The 21,835-nt window shown below is 36.5% G+C and overlaps 3 protein-coding genes across 3 annotated transcripts; 2 read left to right on the forward strand and 1 right to left on the reverse strand.

Moving 5' to 3' along the window:
- The first annotated feature begins 555 nt into the window (after positions 1-555).
- Positions 556-2,456, forward strand: polr2l (RNA polymerase II, I and III subunit L). Its single transcript, XM_038283791.1, has 3 exons — positions 556-707; positions 1,987-2,091; positions 2,252-2,456. Exons 2-3 carry the CDS (start codon positions 1,997-1,999, stop codon positions 2,358-2,360), a joined length of 204 nt encoding a protein of 67 aa, XP_038139719.1. The 5' UTR covers positions 556-707; positions 1,987-1,996; the 3' UTR covers positions 2,361-2,456.
- A 188-nt stretch (positions 2,457-2,644) lies between these two features.
- Positions 2,645-9,993, reverse strand: LOC119782704 (cleavage and polyadenylation specificity factor subunit 7-like). The gene is made up of 9 exons (XM_038283789.1): positions 9,479-9,993; positions 8,758-8,958; positions 7,987-8,090; positions 7,714-7,859; positions 7,280-7,625; positions 7,008-7,111; positions 6,035-6,179; positions 5,683-5,945; positions 2,645-2,946 (listed from the first exon to the last, which is right to left on the reverse strand). Exons 1-8 carry the CDS (start codon positions 9,563-9,565, stop codon positions 5,687-5,689), a joined length of 1,392 nt encoding a protein of 463 aa, XP_038139717.1. The 5' UTR covers positions 9,566-9,993; the 3' UTR covers positions 2,645-2,946; positions 5,683-5,686.
- A 200-nt stretch (positions 9,994-10,193) lies between these two features.
- On the forward strand, positions 10,194-15,073 carry sdhaf2 (succinate dehydrogenase complex assembly factor 2). The gene is made up of 4 exons (XM_038283790.1): positions 10,194-10,352; positions 11,549-11,772; positions 12,239-12,348; positions 14,520-15,073. The coding sequence occupies exons 1-4, from the start codon at positions 10,326-10,328 to the stop codon at positions 14,648-14,650; spliced, it is 492 nt and encodes a 163-aa protein (XP_038139718.1). The 5' UTR covers positions 10,194-10,325; the 3' UTR covers positions 14,651-15,073.
- Positions 15,074-21,835: the final 6,762 nt, after the last annotated feature.

Consider the following 21,835-nt stretch of genomic DNA (forward strand, 5'->3'; position numbering starts at 1 on the left):
ATTGGCTTGAATTAATGCCAATGGTAATTTTGAGGTAGCCTCCAAAATCAACGCAGAATGGATTTTGATCACCATGGTATTTTTATACTTAAATAAGTGGAACAGAGTTGAGTTTTAATGTCTGTCATTTTCTAGTGTGAGACATTGGGAATATAGAGTGAGAGCGTGTGAAGACACTGAGATGGGTGAGTCTCACTCCCAATGGGTGAGAGTTGACAACCCTGAATTTCTGAAATGCTTACGCTTGTCTCATATAGGGTGGGATCAAACTTTGAAAGAATTTAAAAGTGGAGCACTTTGATAGCTGCATTACACGTGATTACAGCTAGTAATCACGTGTTATGAAGCTGAAACTCAATAAGAAAAGATCACTATTAAAAAAAAAAAGGATAAAATGAAAATGTAAAATATACACATAAGAATGTAATTAGCTAGTTTGGGTAAATACATTTATAGTTCGCACAAAAAAAATAAATAATTAAAAATTACATTGAAAACAGATTTACATTTCTCATTACTGTGGAAATCTCTCCGGTTTTCGTTACTGATGAACATTCCCTCTTTTATTTTGGAAGAATCTGAACCGGAAGTTGTTCGTCGACCGTCCATCCATCCATCCAGGTGGTAACGAGAGGAGAGCTAGCTTTCTCCGGGTGACATATTCCATTAGCGATTCCTGGTTATAATACGGGTCACTTTTGGTGACGGTGAGTTGCAAGTTTGTCCGTGTAAATTGGCCGTGGAAAGACTTGTTTTTCAAGTAATTGATACCATACGGCAATGTTACAAAAGATGTGCTCGTGGTGATGCTAACCTTAGCTCAATGGATGAAGCTTTACCAGTATAAATTATTTCATGAAACCTTCAAAACATTATTATTTTTTTTTTTTTGGAGGGCTGGTGGGGGGGATTCCAGGAGGAATTTAAAACCCTAGCTATGTAAATTTAACGTATTGTTACTGCAGGTGTAGCTGCTGTTAGCAAGATAAGTTAGCAACAAGCTGTGATGTCGCTTCACTTTTTTTTGAGTCGCAGGGATTCATTCGTCTCGGGGAAAAAGGCCTCATCAAACTAAGAAAAATGTTATGATCTATAGAGTTAAGTTAATGTGGTTTCAACGTTCTGTAATTCAATACCCTGCATTCTACCTTCAAAGTTTGGTGGATTTAATGATATTTAAAAACTCAATGTGGCATTGGATTCCTAAACAAGTCTTTAAATCCTTGGAAGGCCTAGTCTTTTTATTAAGATGTAACTACAAGTTAGAAAAGGTCCCTGTTAAATTATCTGGCTTCCATAAACAACCTTTATCCTGGACATTAGCTTATAAACGTAACCTTTCCCCTCATAACTGCTGTATTTGGAGTAACCAAAATATATGTTTCAAGCATAAATCCCTATTTCTTATGAACTGGGTGGATAATCTATTTGTAAAACAATTATTTAATCAGAATAGTCAACTGTTTAATTATGGTGAATTTCTTTATAAATATAACTTCTCTGTGACGCCTAAAGAATTTGCGTTTCCGGCAGGTTTGAAATGTCTTATTTCAACCTCAGGTAGCGTCCATGTCCAATATCCCCGATTTCCAGAGTTATTTATGGTAAATCAGATCCGTTCCTTAGCATTAAAACTGGAAATAAACACAGAGAAATCATCCAGAGGAATACTATTAGCAAACCTGCATCAATCTTCTTTTGGAATAATCTTTATTCAGATATTGATTGGGAACATACCTGGTTGTTGCCAAGAAGGTTTTTTTCTCTCAAAGTACAGAAGGTGTCCTTTAAAATTCTACACAGATGTTACCCTGTTAATTCTTACATGAATAAATATTTTCCAAATGTTTATCCTCACTGTTCCTTTTATCATGGTGAACAAGAAACATTAACCCACCTATTTTGTGAATGCTCTTTCAGCTAAATGTATTGATGTTGTCCACCGTTACGTACTCGTATGAATAGCGTGATGTTGATCCTCTGCAGGCAATCAACAATGATTATCCCGGTGAGGTGCTTCACTTGTGGGAAGATTGTGGGCAACAAATGGGAAGCTTACCTCGGCTTACTTCAAGCAGAATACACAGAAGGGTAAGATTTCGATGTATTTCTATCTGCAATACATCTTTGAATTATATTATTTTTGTTCGGCACAATTTGTTGGAATAAATACAATGTGATATGAGATGTTTGATTTACTCTCCATATTTATTAGGTGTCACTGATGTAATTTCCCCTCTTTCCTTTGTAGTGATGCCCTTGATGCCCTGGGCCTGAAGCGGTATTGTTGTCGAAGGATGCTCCTGTCTCACGTGGATCTCATTGAGAAGTTGCTAAATTATGCTCCTCTTGAGAAATAACCTAAAATGGCTTTATGGACTTTGGGCCGTCAAGATTAGGAGCAAAAACCCTGAATAGGACTTGGAATATTTTCTAAATAAAATTCTTTAAGCATATATATTTTTTGTGCCTATCTTAACTAGCCTTTGAACTCCAGTCTGATATTTACTCATCATTAAGCCATCAATTAAAAGATGTACATCATCTACAAAGTTATAAATCACAAATGTTTAAAATAGAGGATGATTAAACCCAATGGTGCTTTATGGTTAGTGTCTGATATACAGAAAAAAATGCACACAAGTAATTTAGGTACTTTAATTAAAGATTGTGACAAAAAGTCTTTGAAGGATTTTGTTTTTCAGTTTGTAGTTTATACAAAACAGGAAGGAAAACTTTTACAAGTTATTAACACATGTCCATTCATGCAAATGTCCCTATTGTACAAAACAATGTACAGGCCATTTTTAACTTTTACAACGAATGTATTAGAGGCACGAAAAAAAAACAAAAAAACATTTCACACTTTGAAGTTAAGATTCCTTATGATTATTATACAGCTTGGTGCAAAATTCGAAATGCCTTTCTGGTTCGGTCAACATCACCCTAAAAAAGAGATGGGATGGAGAAAACATTGAAAAGTCAGTGTTACATTTCTAATATGGAGTGGAAAAAAGTTAAGCTTAAAAATAGTTTCAGGCTGTATGCCAGCATTTCCTTAATTTATGCAAACCTCTACATACACCATCTTGATAAGGATTTTCAGTTTGTCTACATGAAAGGTACTATATATCATGCTTATGTTTGAAATATTGTCTTTGGCAATACAGAGTATGCATTTATGGATTATATGTTGGACTGGTAATAGCTAAAAAAAATAAAATTTCTGATTAGAGATTAGATTCAAACTGGTCAAACCTGATTGATGCTTTTTTCTCCCTTATGTTTTAATAAAAGAAAAATGCATTACTTTCAAAAATTAGCTTTTATGTCAGTCCTCCCCTCTGGGATGACTATTTAAAAGGCAACAAATTCAAGCTGTGAAACTTGCTAGTAAAGCAGTCTGGTTTCTCAAACAATGAAAATATAACACTAAATGTTTGCGACTAGTGGTCTCACAGAGAGATAGTTAATCAGTTATGAGTAGATATATCTTACAGGTGATGAACAGCTATAACAAATTTCCAGATTAAAAAAAAATGTATCCTCACAAACAAAAGATCAACCTACTAATTATTTGTTGTTCTCTCCCCCCCACCCCCCCAACTTGAAATAAAGATATTTTTCTTCTTTGTGATAATCCCTCTCCCTGTGTGGGGGCTGTATACTCGTCTCAGGGAGGGCTGAACATAGTGTATGGGTTTATCGGAATAGTGCAATCCGAGAGTACACAAGCTGTCACCATGATAATTGCTGTCTTAATAATGCTTGCAGTAAAGAAGGAGCTAGGAAAAGGAAGCAGAATGCCCCCCTCATTTAGCATAGGGACCTTCAAATGTTCCTACATGGTGCATTGAAGCTATATTTCTACCCACAGTCCTTTGAATAAAAAAAATGTGTAAGCATAGCCCACCCCACAGAGTTGAACAAAAATACATTATTTTCTTGAGTACTATATGCGACATGCAAATGTGCACACCATATGTTTTGGGTTTTTTTAGAAGTGTTCTTCAGCTATTTACATTTGCCTAGCTTGTTTTTAAAATCAGTTTTGACAATCATAATTCATCTGTATTTCTGTCGCATTATGACATTAAGTTGAAGCCTTTCTGGATATGGCACAGCAGTCCAGAGTTCCGTTCTTTCGCACAGTAGTGTTCTTACTGTTATTGTCATGGAAGGTAAAAGGAGACGCAGGATCAATAAACTGATGAATTCAGATGGAGCCAGAGAATATCCATTGCTGCCATTTAAGACAACATTAAAAAAGAGAAAAGGTTGCTGTCACTGTGCTGTCCGAAAAAGGCCACTTCCTATAAGCCGAGTAAAAATGATCTTGCCCTGCCTCAAAACTCCTTGGTCACAATCAGAGGACATGGATTTGCTGTTTACATGCCGCATTCAATATAGGTGCTTCCTTGAGGCGGTGTATAATAACAGCTCTACTTAGACCTGTCTTTGCTAATCAGTTTTTCAGGTTTGGGAAGGGTTGCTGCCCCCGAGAGAAAAATGTATGATTACTCAAAGATGCATTGAGCAAAATAAAAAGTTTTGTATGATTCTGCTCAAGGTATAGCATGATAGCCTTTACAAGCTCAAAGTTATTTTTGTATATGAAGCTTCAAAATTACCTGGCTGACTTGAATTTCACAGAGGGTAACCTGGCAAAAACATTTGTTGAGAATTACAAATACACTCAGTGTATTAGCCATAGAACTTTATTGTATACAGTCCATCTAGATTATTAATTCAATTCACTTCTGTTTATTTATATAGCTCCAATTAACAACACATGTCATCTCAAGGCACTTTACAGTTCACCAGATCATACAGTCAAATTGATTCAAAGTTTTCTAAGGAAAACTACCGGTAGTTGATTGCATCGACTCATTGACTCTTCAGCAATCCCTATACACTAAGTGTGATTGTCACAACACTGTCAAGGAACGCCATGGACAGCAGAAATATGTAAGAGGAGGAGAGTTTTGTGTCGGAGGTCGTGGATAAGTCTCCTCTGTCATACATTTTTTATTTAAAGGGAGAAAAAATGGGGACGAAGATGATCTGGAAGAGGACGCCAGGGAGGCAGAAGCTTCGTTTGGTGTAGAAGGCTTACAGCCGTACATGTGTGAGGCCTTGCCTCGCAATGCTGGCAGTTCTTTTAGCTCTACGCCTGCCGAACACACAGACGTCCATCCCCGTGAACTCTATTTCAACCGTTGGGTATATTACCTGCGAAATATGAATCAGATCCTATGACCGAAAAAATTTGATTGACAGATGACTGTTGATATATGTTATTGGCCGAATTTAAGTGTACAAGCTGACATAAATAACGGAAAAAACACAGATTTGAAGACAGGATTTTTTTTTTTTTTATAGAAATTTTCTAAATTTTGGGACAATATCGTCTGATAAAGAGTACATTTATATTCATGTTTTAACAAGAATGATTTCACATTTAAATATGATTTTCGACTTTAACAGCAGCTTTCCCTTTTAGTACAGGCCCTCGGCAAAGAGCAGAACTAAAGCTGAGGTATGTGTGCTATATGTTGTTTCAATTTGAAATATTATCCATCATATTATTTATTGCTCCATTAAGTACAGTCCAACCTACAGTACACAAGAAAAAAATCCAACCAATGTATCCAGTAGGTTGTTAAATTGTGAGAAACTTACCGACTTAGTGGTATCTGTCCCTGTGATTTCTGTGTCGCTCTCGGTCTCTCGAGCGCTCCCTGTCCCTCTCTTCACTGCTGGTACGCTCCCTGTATCTTCGAGATCCTCCAACACTTTTCCTGTCATATGCATCATCTCGTTCCCTGTACCTCTCCCTGGCACGCTCTCTGTCACGTTCTCTGTCACGCTCGTAGTCTCTCTCTCGCTCGTGGTCTCTGTCACGCCCCCTGTCGCGGTCTTTTTCTCTGGAATGTCGGCTTTGCCTGGAAAATGAAATAGAATGGTTGCTAAAGATTGGGAGGACAAAACAGATGTTATTGAATAGGGAAGAACAACAAATATAAATACAGACTTGGGGCTATAGTCCCCTTGGATTGAAAACAAACAGTCTTTAAGGGAGGTGACAAGAGCTTGACAGTATTCATCTTCATACACTCTGGACTCCTTGATGATGGAAATAGCAGTTATTAGCGTTTCCATGGCCATATGCACGTCTCCTGCAATGATATGAAGAGGGTTTATGATTAATAAAATAGCGTTAATTTGAATGATACTGTTTGGTTACTAGGATGTAACATAAGAATATATTTGAATCCGAGTCAGTCTTCATGACTGGACAGAATCAACAATTTCTGTTTTTTGTAAAGTGGCTTCAGATAATAGTCGTTGCGATAGCTACATAAATAAACAAACTTAAAACTATTTGGAATTGAAAGTGGAAAAATGTTCCCCTCAATATAGCACCACTAATTTAGATGATCCACCTGGAAATAAAAGTTTGTCCTCTATAGCTTTAACCTTAAAGGTATAGTGGAAGATGTTCATACATTTTTGAAGACCCGCACTCTCTGCTTTAAATATCAAAATGCACATGGACAACCCTTTTACCCCTTCTCAAGAGGTAACGCCTATTAAACGCAAGTGAGAGCCCGCACAAGCCCATTTCCCCTTGTGCACTCTCTGTTTAAAAGTTGTTTGCATCGCTCATACAAGCTTACTTTCCAAAACAAGATTTGCAACTTTTCCACTATGTCAGACTCATCACCAGTAAGGGAAAATGGGGACGAGCACATAGGCCCTACGTAAACATATCACCAGAATGATTGACAATTAGGAGGACCACTTATTTTGATGATCTACCTGGAAAAAGAACATCCTCCACTATAACTTTAAAATTCACATCCTTCCAAAAATGATTTCACTACCAAAAAAAGGAGTTTCAAACTGAAATAACATTTGCAGTTTGCTATGTACTCATACATTTTTTCAAATAAAGTTTCAAGTTATTTTTGCATTTCTTTCTAAATCGGATAATCTTTTCTTACCAGATGCAGCTCCTGAAACAGCCTTAGTTATTGCACTGCTGGCAATTGCTCTGTTTCTGTTCATCTGCTCCTCATAGTCTCCATTTTCACTGTAAGATGTTTGCCTGGAAAAACCAAAACAATGTTGCGAGTTTTAGACTGAACTTTATTCACAAAATTGAACTAAACGTTATACTATACTTTATGGTGTTCTTTACACTGTTGTATGATAATTTAGGCCTTGAATATTTTCTGTGACATTGGATATTAGCAGGTAAAGTGCGCTCACTCACTTTTTTTCGGTGTGTGACATGCTGTTCTGCCCGTCTTGCGGCAGGTTGAAGAAAGGCGGGTTTATGTGCAGCTCTGGAGGAGAATGACCAGGGATTTGCCCAGGATGGGGAGGGAAAACAGGAGGTGGGATTAGGGGAGGAACCATTGGTGCCATGTGTGGGAACAGTGGAGGTGGCTGCCCGAGAAAAGGAGTGGGAGGTGAGGGAAACATGTTTGCGAATGGGTGTGATGGGAAAAGTGGCGGAGGAAAAGGAAGAGCACTCATTTCTTGTGAAGGCGTTGTCGTTTGAGTCTTCTCAACAAAATCGGAATCCCTAGAACCCAGTCGAGCACGTAGGGGTATACCTGCGAAAAACAATATTCTGTCAAAATCAAGTCATACTGGCATTATGTATACATTATTTGGTGTTTCTTAAGCTCCTGCGTAACTTACGTTTATTTGCAATGCCTTCAAACACCGAAAGATTCTGCTGAGTTGCAAAGCGACATTGTATCTTTTCCCCATTAATGCAAAACTGTGGCATTTTTTCTAGCAATATTTTTAATGACTGTTCTGAAGCTACCACCACTTCTGCATAGCTGTAACACAGGAAACAGCAAGTTGGTCAATGCTGCATCAGAAAAATATATGTTCACATAAGCTTACATAAATACGTTTGTTATGTTTTCTCTATAATTTATAAAGTACATTTTTTTAAACATTCACCCTCTTGACTGGCCATTAGCTTTGTTTTCAGCAAATTTGATGTCTGCAATGTCTTTAACACCCAGTTTTTGGGCCAGGCTTTTGAGGTCGTGGTCGGATGTCCACTGCAAGGAGGAGGAGATGGGAGGACAGAACGGATAAAGTAATTTCTGACAATTTGTAGGGGAAATTTTACACTATTCTATAAAGAAAGGATAACTGACAATAAAATAATACAAGACAGAGTAAACCTTTAGCTGCATTTATGTACATTAACACAATTATTCCAAATATATATATATATTTTTTTTTATTTTCTCAATATTTTAATCAACACTTTGTAATGTCTTATCTACATATGTCTGCAGAGTTCAGAACACAGATCTATTTAAATATTTGTTAAGGAAGCTCACCCATATACACTTTGATTAGACTCACTAAATTGATTCGAGATCTTATCTATCATTAACCTTATTTCTAACCTAATGTTTTATTGTTTTTGGAGAAACTTTGAAACACTGGTCAAAATCTGTTGTTTTTCTTTTTAAACGCTCGATAGCAAAAAAACATCCAACTGGTGACTATAGGTTGCATACAGAAATTATCAGTATATATATATATATATATATATATATATATATATATATATATATATATATATATATATATATACATACATATATACATATACAGAAATAATAAGCTGCACTCTTTTAGCCTTTTAAAACAAAATAAAAGATGCTTTCTTTTCATCAGTTCTATCAGCTTGAATGCAGAGAGGATTCTACTTACCCAGGGAAAATTCCCAACATATATAGACAGGTTTCTCGCTCGTTTTCCTTCGTTTTGTGCTGTCTTATCATTTATATCATCTTCTTCTCCAAAAGCCTTTTTGGTGGAAACTGGTTTACTAGAAACTTTTTTGTCTTCGTCAACAGTCCCAGTTAAGACTGCATCAAAGAGTTCATTCGCTTCAGTAACTTTATCCAAATCCTACGGAGAGAAATGTAACAAATAAATCCCATGCAGTGTTGTCTTCTCTATCAGATACTGCACATAATCTGTACCACTAAAACTGCCATGCCAGCACCTACAAATATGGAAGAACAGCACTTCAAAGAAACTGAAGCTATATGTCAGATAACATATATAAAAAAAATATGTGCATGAGTTTAATAAGTGCCCTCGTTCTTTTGTAATTACTATGCTTTCATTAGCTTTCATAACCTTTAAGACCTTGGGCACCAATATCTGGATCAGATGTGCGCAACAGCTGCGGCCAGGTTCCATCTAACAGGGTTAATATAAAACTGGGTATGAAATATGAATTAAATATATAAGGTAATCAAATGAAAAACGTTTTTCTGTGCCAATGAACGCGAATCAGCTTATTAAAATTTTTATGAACGTATGGGGGAGTCAGATACTTGTCGAGGAAATGCGCTTAAAGTTTCCTGGTGTAAAGCATGCATCACAGCACTAATAGACTGATAAATGTTGTAGCCAGACTTACCTCATCGCTTGGATACAGGTCACTGTACAGATCGACGTTTTCACTTTTCGAAGTGCTCGGTCCTTTTGCAGGTTGTGCAGCAGCCATCCCGACAGTTGGCCTCCGATACAACCTACTATCCTAACCTTAGCCCCTTTGTAAACTGTAGCCGTTTTTTTTCTTTTTTTTTCTTCAAACTGGTTCCGTCCGCATCGTTACACAGGGTGGAACTAACGACTAATTTCACCAACAGCCCCCCTCCCCGTTTACTAAATAACTTATTGTGGCATTAACGTTGCTAGCTAACGGTAGCTAACACTCCGTTCAGGGTTTGTGACAACACAAGCCTAGCTATATTATACACACAAAAAAGAGAAAACTATCACCCAGTTTGAAGAGTCACAGATTAACCGTTCGTCTGCCAACGCAAACGTATTTGAATTTAAGCTATAGCATGCTCGCTTGGGCTGCTAATGCTAATTTTTTTAATCGATGAAAACAGGAGCCCGTACCGGAAAGCTACCGGTTGCAAACAAAATATATAATATGGTTCCTACTTCTTAAATTCTACCCTTGTTTACTTACGTTGAAACTATAAATTGGCATAAAGAAAGGAAACAGATCAAATATTTTGTGGAGTATTTACTCCACTATTTAATTTAGATAATACTAAGACGTGTTTTTTAGTTTGTTCCCTATCAACAACCACACATGTTCTGTTCGTGTATCTAGTCGGCCCATTCGTTAGGCGGGCACGCAGTGACGTGAACCCGCTTGCTTGTGTAATTTTTGTTGAACACTAGGCAGAAACATTTGCACAGCGGCGAAGGACGGTGTTTTATCTAGGTCGTCAAGAAAGAATCTTAAAATGTTGGCTTCACTTGTTGCAAAAAGAGTAAGTTATCCTTTTAATAACTGTTTACTTATGTGTTCGTCGAAATGTGACCTCTGATATCACAGACCCTTTGCTTTGCTAAGGTTACCCAATAGATTTGAGTCTAATTTTATGTAAAAGAAAAACTAACACCAAAACTTCTATATCAAAACACGAGTCCAGTTTCCCAATACCGCAACTTAAATCTTGTCGCTATTTTTAATTTTCATGGTACGTTCTTCTGTTAGGGGACTGTTGTACAACAGGACAGATGGTGATGTTACACAATTCTCACCTGCTTTTTGGGATTTAAATGTTCGCTCTCCCTTGATTCAAAACAAACCGTGACAGATAATAAGATATAGGTGTTGCTTTTGAAACGCCTTTGAACATTTGGGAGTTGTTGTGATCTATATTGTGAGTGTGTATAAAACAGAGTTCAGTTTAAGTCAAAGACTGTTCTTCTATGCGATTTGGCATTTATCCAACCACATCCTCTGCATACTTTTCTGTCTCACCAATTACATTTATGTACTTGTTAACTCTAACCATTAGTGATAGGTTTGCTTAAAAAAAACACACAAAAAAAACAACACCAAACAAAAAAAGATATTTTTAAAAGGAAACCTTTAAAAATTGATAAAGTAATACACCAATGGAAATTCCTTCTCCAGACAAAGCAGCTCAAGCTTAGGGATGTATATCTACAGAATTAGCTCAAAGTAACCAAGTCATTCTAACTTGATGTTTAATCAAAAACCAAAAATTAAGAAACAAAAAGCAGAGGTGGGTTCCACAGAAAAAAAAACAACACAGCCATTATTGTAGTGCTCTACATATAAACATATAAAGAATAAAATTAGTTCTTTAATATAAAATGGAGATGTATTTATCAGAGGTTTATTTCTAAGAAAAACGTAATTTAAACTTTTTTATGAATTTATTCTGTTATGGATTTACATAAAGCCAATGAAGAGAAGCTGAAAAAAAAAAAAAAAGTAGGATCTAGTTGGACCTCGCACTGCAGCACATGGGAATCGACCGAAGGGTTATTACTAAATAACAATGTCATTATTATAATTTCCTTGGACTTCAATTGTTTAAGTATATCATCTCCTCTTGTTTTGCAACATAAAACAGAAAGCTTTAAATCGACAACTTGTCCTATTTCGAGGGTGACGAGAAAAACGACTTAAATGGCTTTTGTTTCCTGTCAGGTGGTAACAGGGATGTGCCAATCAGTTTGGAGACCAGCCTTAACAGGGATGGTCACATCTCGAGGTTACAAAGGAGATGCTCCTGATGACAACAAAGCAGACCTGCTAGAGATCCCCCTACCCCCCTGGGTTGAGAAGACAGATGAGCCCATTGACATCAAGAGGCGACGGCTCCTCTATGAGAGTCGCAAGAGGGGGATGTTGGAGAACTGCATACTACTTAGGTTGTTATCTTTTTCTTGTATTCTCTGTTTGGCTCAATTTTACTTCTTTTAAAGTTGCTTGTCTACTGCAGTATCTAAACATTGATATTTTTCAAGCTAGCTGTATTCAGATTGGTCTGTCTAACAGGAAACCTTGTGTAAAACAATCTAAAATCAATTCTTTGGTGATAGATTTTAAAATCGGATATGGGAAACCAAAAAACAGCAAAATTTTTGTTGTTTTGTGCCTGTCTGTAATCAGTGCTTACCAGTTTTCAGAAATGATCTGCTATCAAAATAACTGTAGTCAAATAGAAGCCTTTGGTATTTGTTTAACAACCAAATTGAATCATTTGAACCAGATATTCAAAAGTATCAGAACAGATGTGTTTGTCAATTTATGATTTGGTGTTGCTGTAATTTTTGCTGTGACACTTTCTTTGTGAAGAAATTGCTGAGTTTATTGAGTTCCTTGTGCCTCTTGCAGCCTTTTTGCAAAGCGATACCTGAATACGATGACTGATAGCCAGTTGCAGCAGTATGACAGGCTGATCAATGAACCAAGCAATGACTGGGATATCTACTACTGGGCCACGGGTGAGAAAATTATTATTTTTTTTTTTTTGTGTGACTCATTTGTTTTTGTTTTTCCCCAGAGTAAACATTTCCAAATAAGTCTCAAAAAGTCATAGCTTTCCTCTACCACCTCTAAATGAAAATTAAAATGTTGTCAATACACCCTGTTCTGGTCTTAAAATCACTCTAAAACACGTCATCAGCTAAGGTTAGAAAGTCAACATCTGTGAGTACTGTTAGATAAAAACTAGCCTGCAAAACTGGAAACCATATTTAGGTATTATTATTGCAAGGTATAATTCTATATAAAATGTGTAAAGGAACATCACCGCTACCATTATTTCTGAGTAATACCATTTGCACAAACCACTACTACTATGAAAATAACAATTTAAGTGTAAAAGGCACTTACTCAAAATCATTGTTTGAAAATTGCACCCCAGGTGCAGACTGTGCAGAGGGGCTCCTTAGACAATCCAGCACATAACTGCAGGGTGTAAGATCCTAGCAGGGAAAGCTTACATGGAGCGCCATATTCAAGTGGCTAGAATAGTGTACAGGAACATCTGTGCAGAGTATGGGCTGGAAACCCAAAGGTCAAAGTGGGAAACACTTCCAAAGACGATAGAGAATGACCGAGCCAAGATCCTGTGGGACCTCCAGATACAGACAGACCAAATGGTAATGGCAAACAAACCGGACATTGTGGTGGACAAAAAGCAGAGGAAAGCCGTTGTGGTTGACATAGCAATACCAAGTGACTGCAACATCAGGAAAAAAAGAACATGAAAAACTAGAGAAATACCAGGGGCTCAGAGAAGAGCTGGAGAAAACCTGGAAGGTCATTGGGGCACTCGGGGCAGTGACCCCCAAACGTGAGGAGAGGTTGCAGCAGATTCCTGGAAATCCATCAGAAATCTCGGTCCAGAAGAGTGCCGTTCTAGGACCAGCAAAGATAATGAGCAGAATATTGCAACTTAAGCATTCTGTTAACTTTTCATATTCAGGCTTTCTGCTTAGAACACTTGGTGTTGTTTTTTTTTTTTTTTTTTATGAAACTATGGATCAGTCTTGGCCAGAATGCCTTTACTAAAGAGATGGAAAATTCAATAGGATTCTGTGGGTAGAATAAAGTTTACAAATAAGTTAAGTTTTCTATTGTACCTTTTATTTTTCAGTAGTTTTTCTTTTTTCTTTTTCCAAAGGCCAGCATCTGCTGTTAGCTGAATATTTTCTTGGTCTTCATTTGTCTTTGTAGAATCCGCAGATGAAAATTGACATGAAAACATCAACCTATAATGTGACTTATATAATTTAAGTATAAATATTTGTATTTTAAAATATTAATTTTAACATAAATTATTTCATGTGTGTGTTGTTTTTTGGTTAAAAGCTAGCTAATTCTTCACTTAGTGAAGTTACTTTGTGTCAGTAGAGTAGCTGGAAAATGTACTGTTATAAAAGTAACGATACTTCATTATAATTTTTTCCTATCCTAAAGGTTAATTGCGATACTTAAATCTCAATGAGGAAATGTCACTAGTAGAGGTTTAAATCACTGATGTTTTTCATGATACAATCTTATATCGATTTGTTAGGATAACCATATGATGTTTCCTGATAAGATCTGACCTTGTAAGATTTTAATGAATTCAATGAACAAATCTGTGACCCGTGTGATGGGATATCATTTGCCCATCTCATTCACATCTATATCAAAAGTTGAGCTTTTGAAGTAAAAAAAAATGTACATCGATATCCTTAGTCATAAAATCAATATGTCGATATAGATAGTTGTTATAGCCTTAGTAAGGGCCTGTGGTTGAGCAGTACAGCCAAACAACGAAACATATTGTGAGAATCCTCTCAACATTTTATTTTTTTAGGGAATCAGGTCTGGAGGCTTAAACACTGACCTTACTAAATAAAATAACTAAGTAGCTCGACAATAATCTCCTGGATGTTACCCGTTCCAGCTACCAAAATTTTGCTCACTGTTGTATTGTCTTTCTTAAATAGCTCACACAACCAGTCCTATTTCTGATGTAAAATAATCATGGTCATTTTAAAAGAGCTCTTTTTTTTAGTCCCTATTGTTCTTCTGCTATTTAAAATTAAAGTTATCTAAATTATGTTAACACAGTGTTATATGTTACTCAATTTGCCATTTCCTTTTTTTGTTGTTTTTACAGAAGCTCAGCCCACACCGGAAGTCTACCAAGGAGAAGTTATGGAAATGTTGAAGGAATTCACAAAAAACAAAAACCACGAACAGAGATTAGATGCACCCAGTTTGGAGTATCTGGAAAAAGGAACCCAGTGAGGTCCTTTACCATCTGGACACTTCATTCAGTCTTATTGAAGGTGCTCATATAAAACATTTATCTATTGAAAAACAACACGAATGATGCTAGGAATACATTGTCACTTTTCCCTCGCTTCCATGATATGATTTAAAAATAAATGGCATGTTCTCCACTCTTATTTGCTTTGGCTATTGTCAGTAGAAGAGGACGATGGAAAACAAACAAAAATCTGTTAATAAGAAAGAGAATTTTCCGGATCAATATAAGTACCATGATCTTAATAGTTGTGTTATAAATATATCAGCCATAACTGTATTTAACTTGCTTTTTTTATGAGATGCTTTTTGGGAAAATAAAATATGACATTTTCTTGTCTGACTTCCTGATGACTGTATTGTAAGGTTTTGAATAAACGTTGAGCTGCTCTTGTGGAATCATGATTTGCTTGGTGTACTGCATGAGTGGATCACATGATATGATGCTGTGACTGACAGAGCGCCTATTCTCTGAGTTGCATAATGAAGGTTGTAACACGTGTGCCATTTTCAGACACCAGATGGCACCATATTGCTTTCCTTTCTTGGTTAAAATCACCTGATTATAGCCACCTTACTGATCTTGTCTTAGGAACGATGATTTAAAATAATTAAAGAAATTATATTTTCATAGAAACATGATCTAAACTACTATTATAATTTTAATTGGACATTTTACATGCAATTGCTCAAAAAAACAACCTTATTTTACATAAGTACAGTCTGTTCCTTGACAGGAATCATAAATTGGTCATCCAACTGTGAAATATATTTATGGTCTATTTTATAAAATGCATGATAAGAACAAAGATTAAACTAAATCTTATAATTATTAAAATATAACAGGGTTTTCCTGTTTTTCATGTTGTACTACACGTTCAGCATTTGTGGACTGTGGTGAATGTTTTTTGTCTGCCTGTGTGTCATGTTGGCTCATTGGAACCTTGTACTGATTGCAGTAGGGAGATGCCCTCTGGCCATGAGATGTGCACAGAATTTCAAAGCAGATGACAAGCTGGTTTGTGGACGTCTACAGAATTATGATGTAGGCGTGCTCCTAAGTCACAGTGTCAGTAGCCAGCATCAGAAGAAGGTTTGTTTATATTTTATTGTCCATATCCTCGCAAAAAGACGTGCAATGATTAAGGATGACCTTCATTTTTTTTCTTTCTTTTTTTTTCTCAGCCTGTCCTAAAATAGACGTGAGATGATGTCAGAAGGGTTCCCCTCTGTGTTTTATATGCTCTTCAGCCATCTGTCTCTTTGTTAACCTTAGTCAGTGTTGGATATTACCCAGAACATCTCCCCTTAAAGTGTTTCCAGGCATATTGAACCACTTTTCCAAATTCTATATTCTTTCCACATTTATTAGAAGCCTTTTGCCCAAAAGGAGCTGGTAAAAGTGAATACAATAGATGTCATAGAAACTAAAATATTGAAGCTCTAAATTATACAGATAAGAAATTTGATTGAGAAAGCTTCCTGGAGAGGTGGCGAAACGTCTGCAAATCTTGGAAAGTCCAGTGGATTTTTTTTTTTTTACTTTTACGGACAAAATATACAGAAAGAGCTGTAGGATTTTTTAACGTGTTTTCTTCAGATGTATGAGAAAGAGTTGTAAGACAAAATTCTGTATAACTAAGATTTGAAAACCTTTCAAACCCTGACGGCATTTTGATCAGATAGAACCAAACATGAACTTAAGAGTCATAATCACAAATCACAAAAAACACTTAATTGTACTGTGCAAACACCACATTGACACATGCTGGTGGCAGTGGCGTGATGTGGGTTAAAAGCAGCGCTTTAAGATGGTCAGAATTACACCATTTTCTTTAACCCATCCTATATTGTAAGCCAATGCAGTGCTACATGTATTTTACTATAGACTTCCAGATGAATCATTTGACATTGGGGTTAGTAAATAGCAGACTGATTAGGTGAATCTGCAACAGCACACACTTTATTCACAATATATGATGGCTAACACAATATGGTAAAGCACACTTGGTATACAATCATGTGCCTGATGAGTGAGGAAAGTCATCCTGGCTATGATGTTTACCTGGCTCCAAAAGGACTCATACAAACTGTAGCAGAGTTTAATGATAACAGCAGAACTCTAAAGAGTCCTTCACTACACAGGGACATGGAGATCTGACTAAAAATTAGCGCATCCAAGCAGAATCTGATGATGCAAAAATATTTGTGACATATTTTTTGATAAAAGGTAAGATGAGAGAAAAACAACTTACTCTTTTTTGCACCAACAACGGTACATAAAGGCCCACTCTAACACAAGATAACTGTGTTACCTATCATGGAGGACAATGAACGAAGACAATAGATTTTAAGATGGATTCTAATCAAGAAACAAATAGGGTGCAAACAAAGTACAAATAAGCAAATTACAACAATGCTGAGTTTAATAAAGAACTATGACCCAATGTGTAAATGATGTTATAATAAAGCTGTCCTATTTTCACATGATAGTATATCAACTGGGACCCCATGTGATAAATAACCCACCCCAAAGTCTGCTTTTTCTTTTTATGAGGTGCACTCGAACAGGATAACCAGCCTGAGATTTTGCTGAAATTTATGGACAGCTCAGGGAGGGGATGTTAACATGTTGCATATATAATCTTACAGCACAGAGCATTACCTGATGTGATCCTCCATTGCCATCTGATATTGCTCTTTCTTTTCTGCCTTTACTTTTTGAAGGCTGAACATCGGATATTTTCTCACATTTTGCCATGCCTTTTTTTTTTAGTTCTTGTTAACAACAGTGAAACAAAGTGTCTCAGACTGTTTAAAGAAACAGTAAAAATAGCTGAAGCAGAAATCAGAATAACATTCAAACTACAGTTTGAATGTGTGGCAAGGTATAGAACAGATGGCCCTAAAAGGCAGGATTCAATCCCCAAACTCCTGGATGTAAGTCATGCGCCAAAGGGATAACCTTTGTAACCAAGGTGCATCATCAGGCCAAGGCATAGAGACAGACCCCAGACTGTCACATATGCAAGCTTGTTCTTGAATCACACTTTAAAAAAATATATAGCCATTAAAATAAGCTACACTAATGTGCATATACAAATTAAGTTATGTTTATCAATATTAATAAGAATTTTTTTTATAACGTTATCTTTCATGTCCACATCATCAGGCTTGAAGTTAACATAAGTAGCCTCGTGATGACAGTTTGAATTTGGCCCAATAGATCTGATTTAGAACTGGTTTTAGATTCTTGTTTTAATTAGATCTATAGATCAAAAGGTGAAGCTGTATAAAAAATGTTTCACATGCTTCTGTCATGTACCAGCAGTTTTTCCTCACTAAAATAACTGTTTTACTAATAGATAAAACAAAGGCATTTGTTCCAGGTAGATGAAGTTATGATTTTTCCAAAATATCAGTCAGCCTACACCCAAAATTTTGGGGTATATTTGGGAAAGTTGAAGAAGAGAGGCTACATTTTTCAGCGTCATAGATAGTCCATGCTTAGATTCACATCAACGCACAATGGGCCGGATCTATCAAAGGTTTGCGTGTATAAAAACGTGAGCTATTTCACTGCGCACGCTAAAAAATGTACAAACTGATCTATCAACAGCATGCTAAAAGGATTTGGTCTTTAAAACGTGCTAAATTTAGTACTTTTTCAGCAATGAATATGCAATATGGGGCGTTTACACGCAAAAGTGCGTCTAGGAGGAGAACATGTAAATATATTAATTTAGCACTCGCAAAGTGATTTATCAAACCTGAAAGCAATTTTGCTAACAGTATCTGACTCTATATTTAACACGTTTCAAAAGAAGGTGCAAATGGTCTGTATGCGCACACATGGGATAAAGAAAGGAAGGCTGCCATGTGGTTATTGTCGCAAGAAGGAGCCATCGAAATGAAGCAAGGAGACGCAGAGAACGCATTTTTTCACTCCGTGTGAATATTTTTGCAATGAAGGAGGAAACGATCATCAAAACATATCGTTTATCCAGCATTGCCATTTTGGAGCTGTTGGGGGAACTCCGAATGGATCTGGAGCCAGCCACAAGGAGGACCCACGCAATACCAGATATCACAAAACTCCTTGCAACATTGCACTTTTTTGCATCTGGGTCATTCCAGCGTACGGTTGCAGCGAGAGCTGGGATCTCCCAATCTCGTTTTTTCAGAAGTGCTGTCCGAAGTGCTGTCCGACGGGGTCGGGGTTCTCCCCCTGCGCCTGTGGAGCAACCTGCCAAATGCTGCGGGTATGAGCCATGTGGTATGTGCATACAGGCCAATACAAAACACCTGTTTTATAATTTTTTTTTTTTTTTTACTGCAGTGAAGTAGAAATTCAGCCACATACCACCTTAGGGAATAAAGGTTGCCAAAGTTTATATATATATATATATATATATATATATATATATATATATATATATATATATATATATATATATATATATATATATATATATATTTTTTTTTTTTTTTTTTGGAGGGGGTGGGGGTGACACTGTAAGATTAAAATTTCGTAATGCACTAGTTTGCACAAACTACAAACTACTTTGCCGCAAACCACAAAACGCGCAAAACTATCATTTAAATAGGGCGTCTCCAACTGTTTTGCACCTGCCACCAGTTACGCAATCGCTCTTGTTAAATCACCCGCAAACCATTGTTCAGCCCCTCGCGCAAAATTCCAGTTTGCGAGCGCAAATTACTGCACGCAAAATTGGATCTTGATAAATCTGGCCCAATGACTCTATGGTTCAGCCAATGTATGTTTTAGAAAGACTTGTCCATGAACAAGGCATGAGGACAAAATTGTTGGTCCATGTTCGTTTAAGGAAATAAAAACCCACAATGGTCACATAAATATCTTTAATCATTTGAGATCATTTTGGGTAGGTGCATCTGGACTCCGTTCACAGATGAGAACATAAAGCATATCAAGAAAATAACCCAGTCCGTTCTGTGAAACATAGAGGAGGCTCTGTTATGTTCTGTGGCTGCTATGCTTCATCTGGCTTGGGTGTCTTAAATCTCTGCAAGATGTGATTAAATCTCAAGACTATCAAGGGATTCTGGAGAGAAATGTGCTGCCCAGTATCGGAAAGCCTGGTCTCTGTCATATGTCATGAGTCTTTAACAGGAGAATGACCCAAAAGCAAGAGCTAAAAACAGCCAAGAATGGCTAAGAGGAAAACCCTGGACTATTCTATGGCCTTCTCTGAACCCTGACCTAAATCCTATTGGAGATCTTTGGAAGGAAATGAAACATGTCATCTGGAAAATGCACCCTTCAAACATGCGATGACTGCAGCAGTTTTCTAATGAGAAGTGGGCCAAAATACCTGCTGAGAGGAGCAACTGTCTTTCAACCTGTAACTGTCTCATTGTCAGTTACAGGTTATAGTTAAAAAGCAATGTCAGACTTTTATTTGTTCATCTCCATAACATTTTTCATCTATTATTACTTTAGTCAGATTAAAGTTATTTTTGGGGTTTTCTTTCATTGAACAAGAGGTAAGAACACATTTGTCTGTGTGTACATTTAAAATAAAGGCAAAAGAGCAGCGGAAAAGCTTTCTTAGAATTTTGAAAACTTTTTCCAGATACATTTGGCAAGCATAATCAAGTCAAGATGTGAGATATCTCATGAGCTTAAAGTGAGCCTTATGTTTTTAGGCTTTCTGCTGCGTTTATGTTTTCATCCTTTCCCTGTTATAGTTGCATTCATTTAGGTCTTACCATGATTGTTTATGCTTTTTTGTTCTGTTTTCTTAAAGGAAGACTGCTAATAATATTGCTGTTTTGGGTTATTGCCTTTATTTATTTTATTTGTCTTTTCCTCTTGGCCTGCAATTTATTTCTTTAATCAGCTTCCTTTAATAATTAGTCTTCTCTCTCATTTTCCCTGCCTTCATTTTGCCTCAGCTCCTTCACATTATCTATTATCAGCTCCTCTGACACATTTGTCATTCTCTTCCCTGCCTCAGTATATAAACACACTCTTACTCTTTATTCACTGGTGGATTCTTCACTTCCTCTGCCTTACTCTCCAAATTTCTCTTTTGTTGTATTAAATTAACCCTTATTTTTTTTATCTTTAAAAGGTAGTTTTTACCACAGGCATGATGTGCACTTGGATCTTTTAGTATCACAGCAACAACAGAATGCTAATAGAATTACTAGGTGCTGCAAGAAATCATATGTTTAAAGGGTGCATACTTTAGCTACCAAGGTTAAAAGAGAATAGAATAGAATAGAATAGAACAGAATATAATGGAATATAATGGAATAGAATAGAATATCACCTTATTGTATCTGTGTGGGGAAATACAACTGTATTAGAGGCAAATACATGTAAGAATAAGCAATACAAACCATGACTTAACATTAAACTCGGGATTAAATACATATGAAAACCTATAAAGTAATGAAAATATCATTTGCAGAATCTGGGAAATGTGCATTTCAAAATGTATATTAACAAACAAAACATTACAATCTTTTTTTTTTTTTATAGTTTATTGTTCTTTTGGATAGTTTACTTCTAGCATGTTTTAATTCCAGTGAGATTATGCAGGAAATAATGCATTTATTTATGGGAGAAAAAAACTGGGTTGTTTTTTTTATCACAAAAACATCACACACTTATGAGAGCTACTGTGCATAACATGGTCACACCTCAGCAACCTCTGTCTATGTTCTTAACGGCCTTTTTTTTGTTCACACTTTAAAATAATAGATTGGATAAAAACAAACACATCTGTACAAGATTAAAAAAGAAATGTATTAAAACATTTTACATGCTATGTAAAACAGGAGTGGGAAGTCTAATTTGTAAGTAGGTCATATTATTTTTTTTAGAAAACTTGATGGACAATAATTGAGCATCCTCCACAGTGGCTGTAAAAAGAAAGAGGAAAAGGATTCCACCTTAAGAGCCCACATGCAGGGTGGGTACAATTCCCTTCTTTCTTGCTCTGAGGCTTGTTTAGAGTGTTTATTCAAGTTTCCCACGCACACCCACTGCGCCTATCTGTAGCCCAGCGCTCCTGTCATCCTCTGCTTCTGCTTCCTGTGTCGTGACAGCTCGGTTTTATCCTCAGCGCTGCAGACACCCTCGAATTTCTGGCTCACGTGCTTTCACTTTCATCTAGC

Source organism: Cyprinodon tularosa, unplaced genomic scaffold (genome assembly GCF_016077235.1).
Source record: "Cyprinodon tularosa strain WSP-4 unplaced genomic scaffold, ASM1607723v1 ctg197, whole genome shotgun sequence".
Taxonomy (NCBI): Eukaryota; Metazoa; Chordata; class Actinopteri; order Cyprinodontiformes; family Cyprinodontidae; genus Cyprinodon; species Cyprinodon tularosa.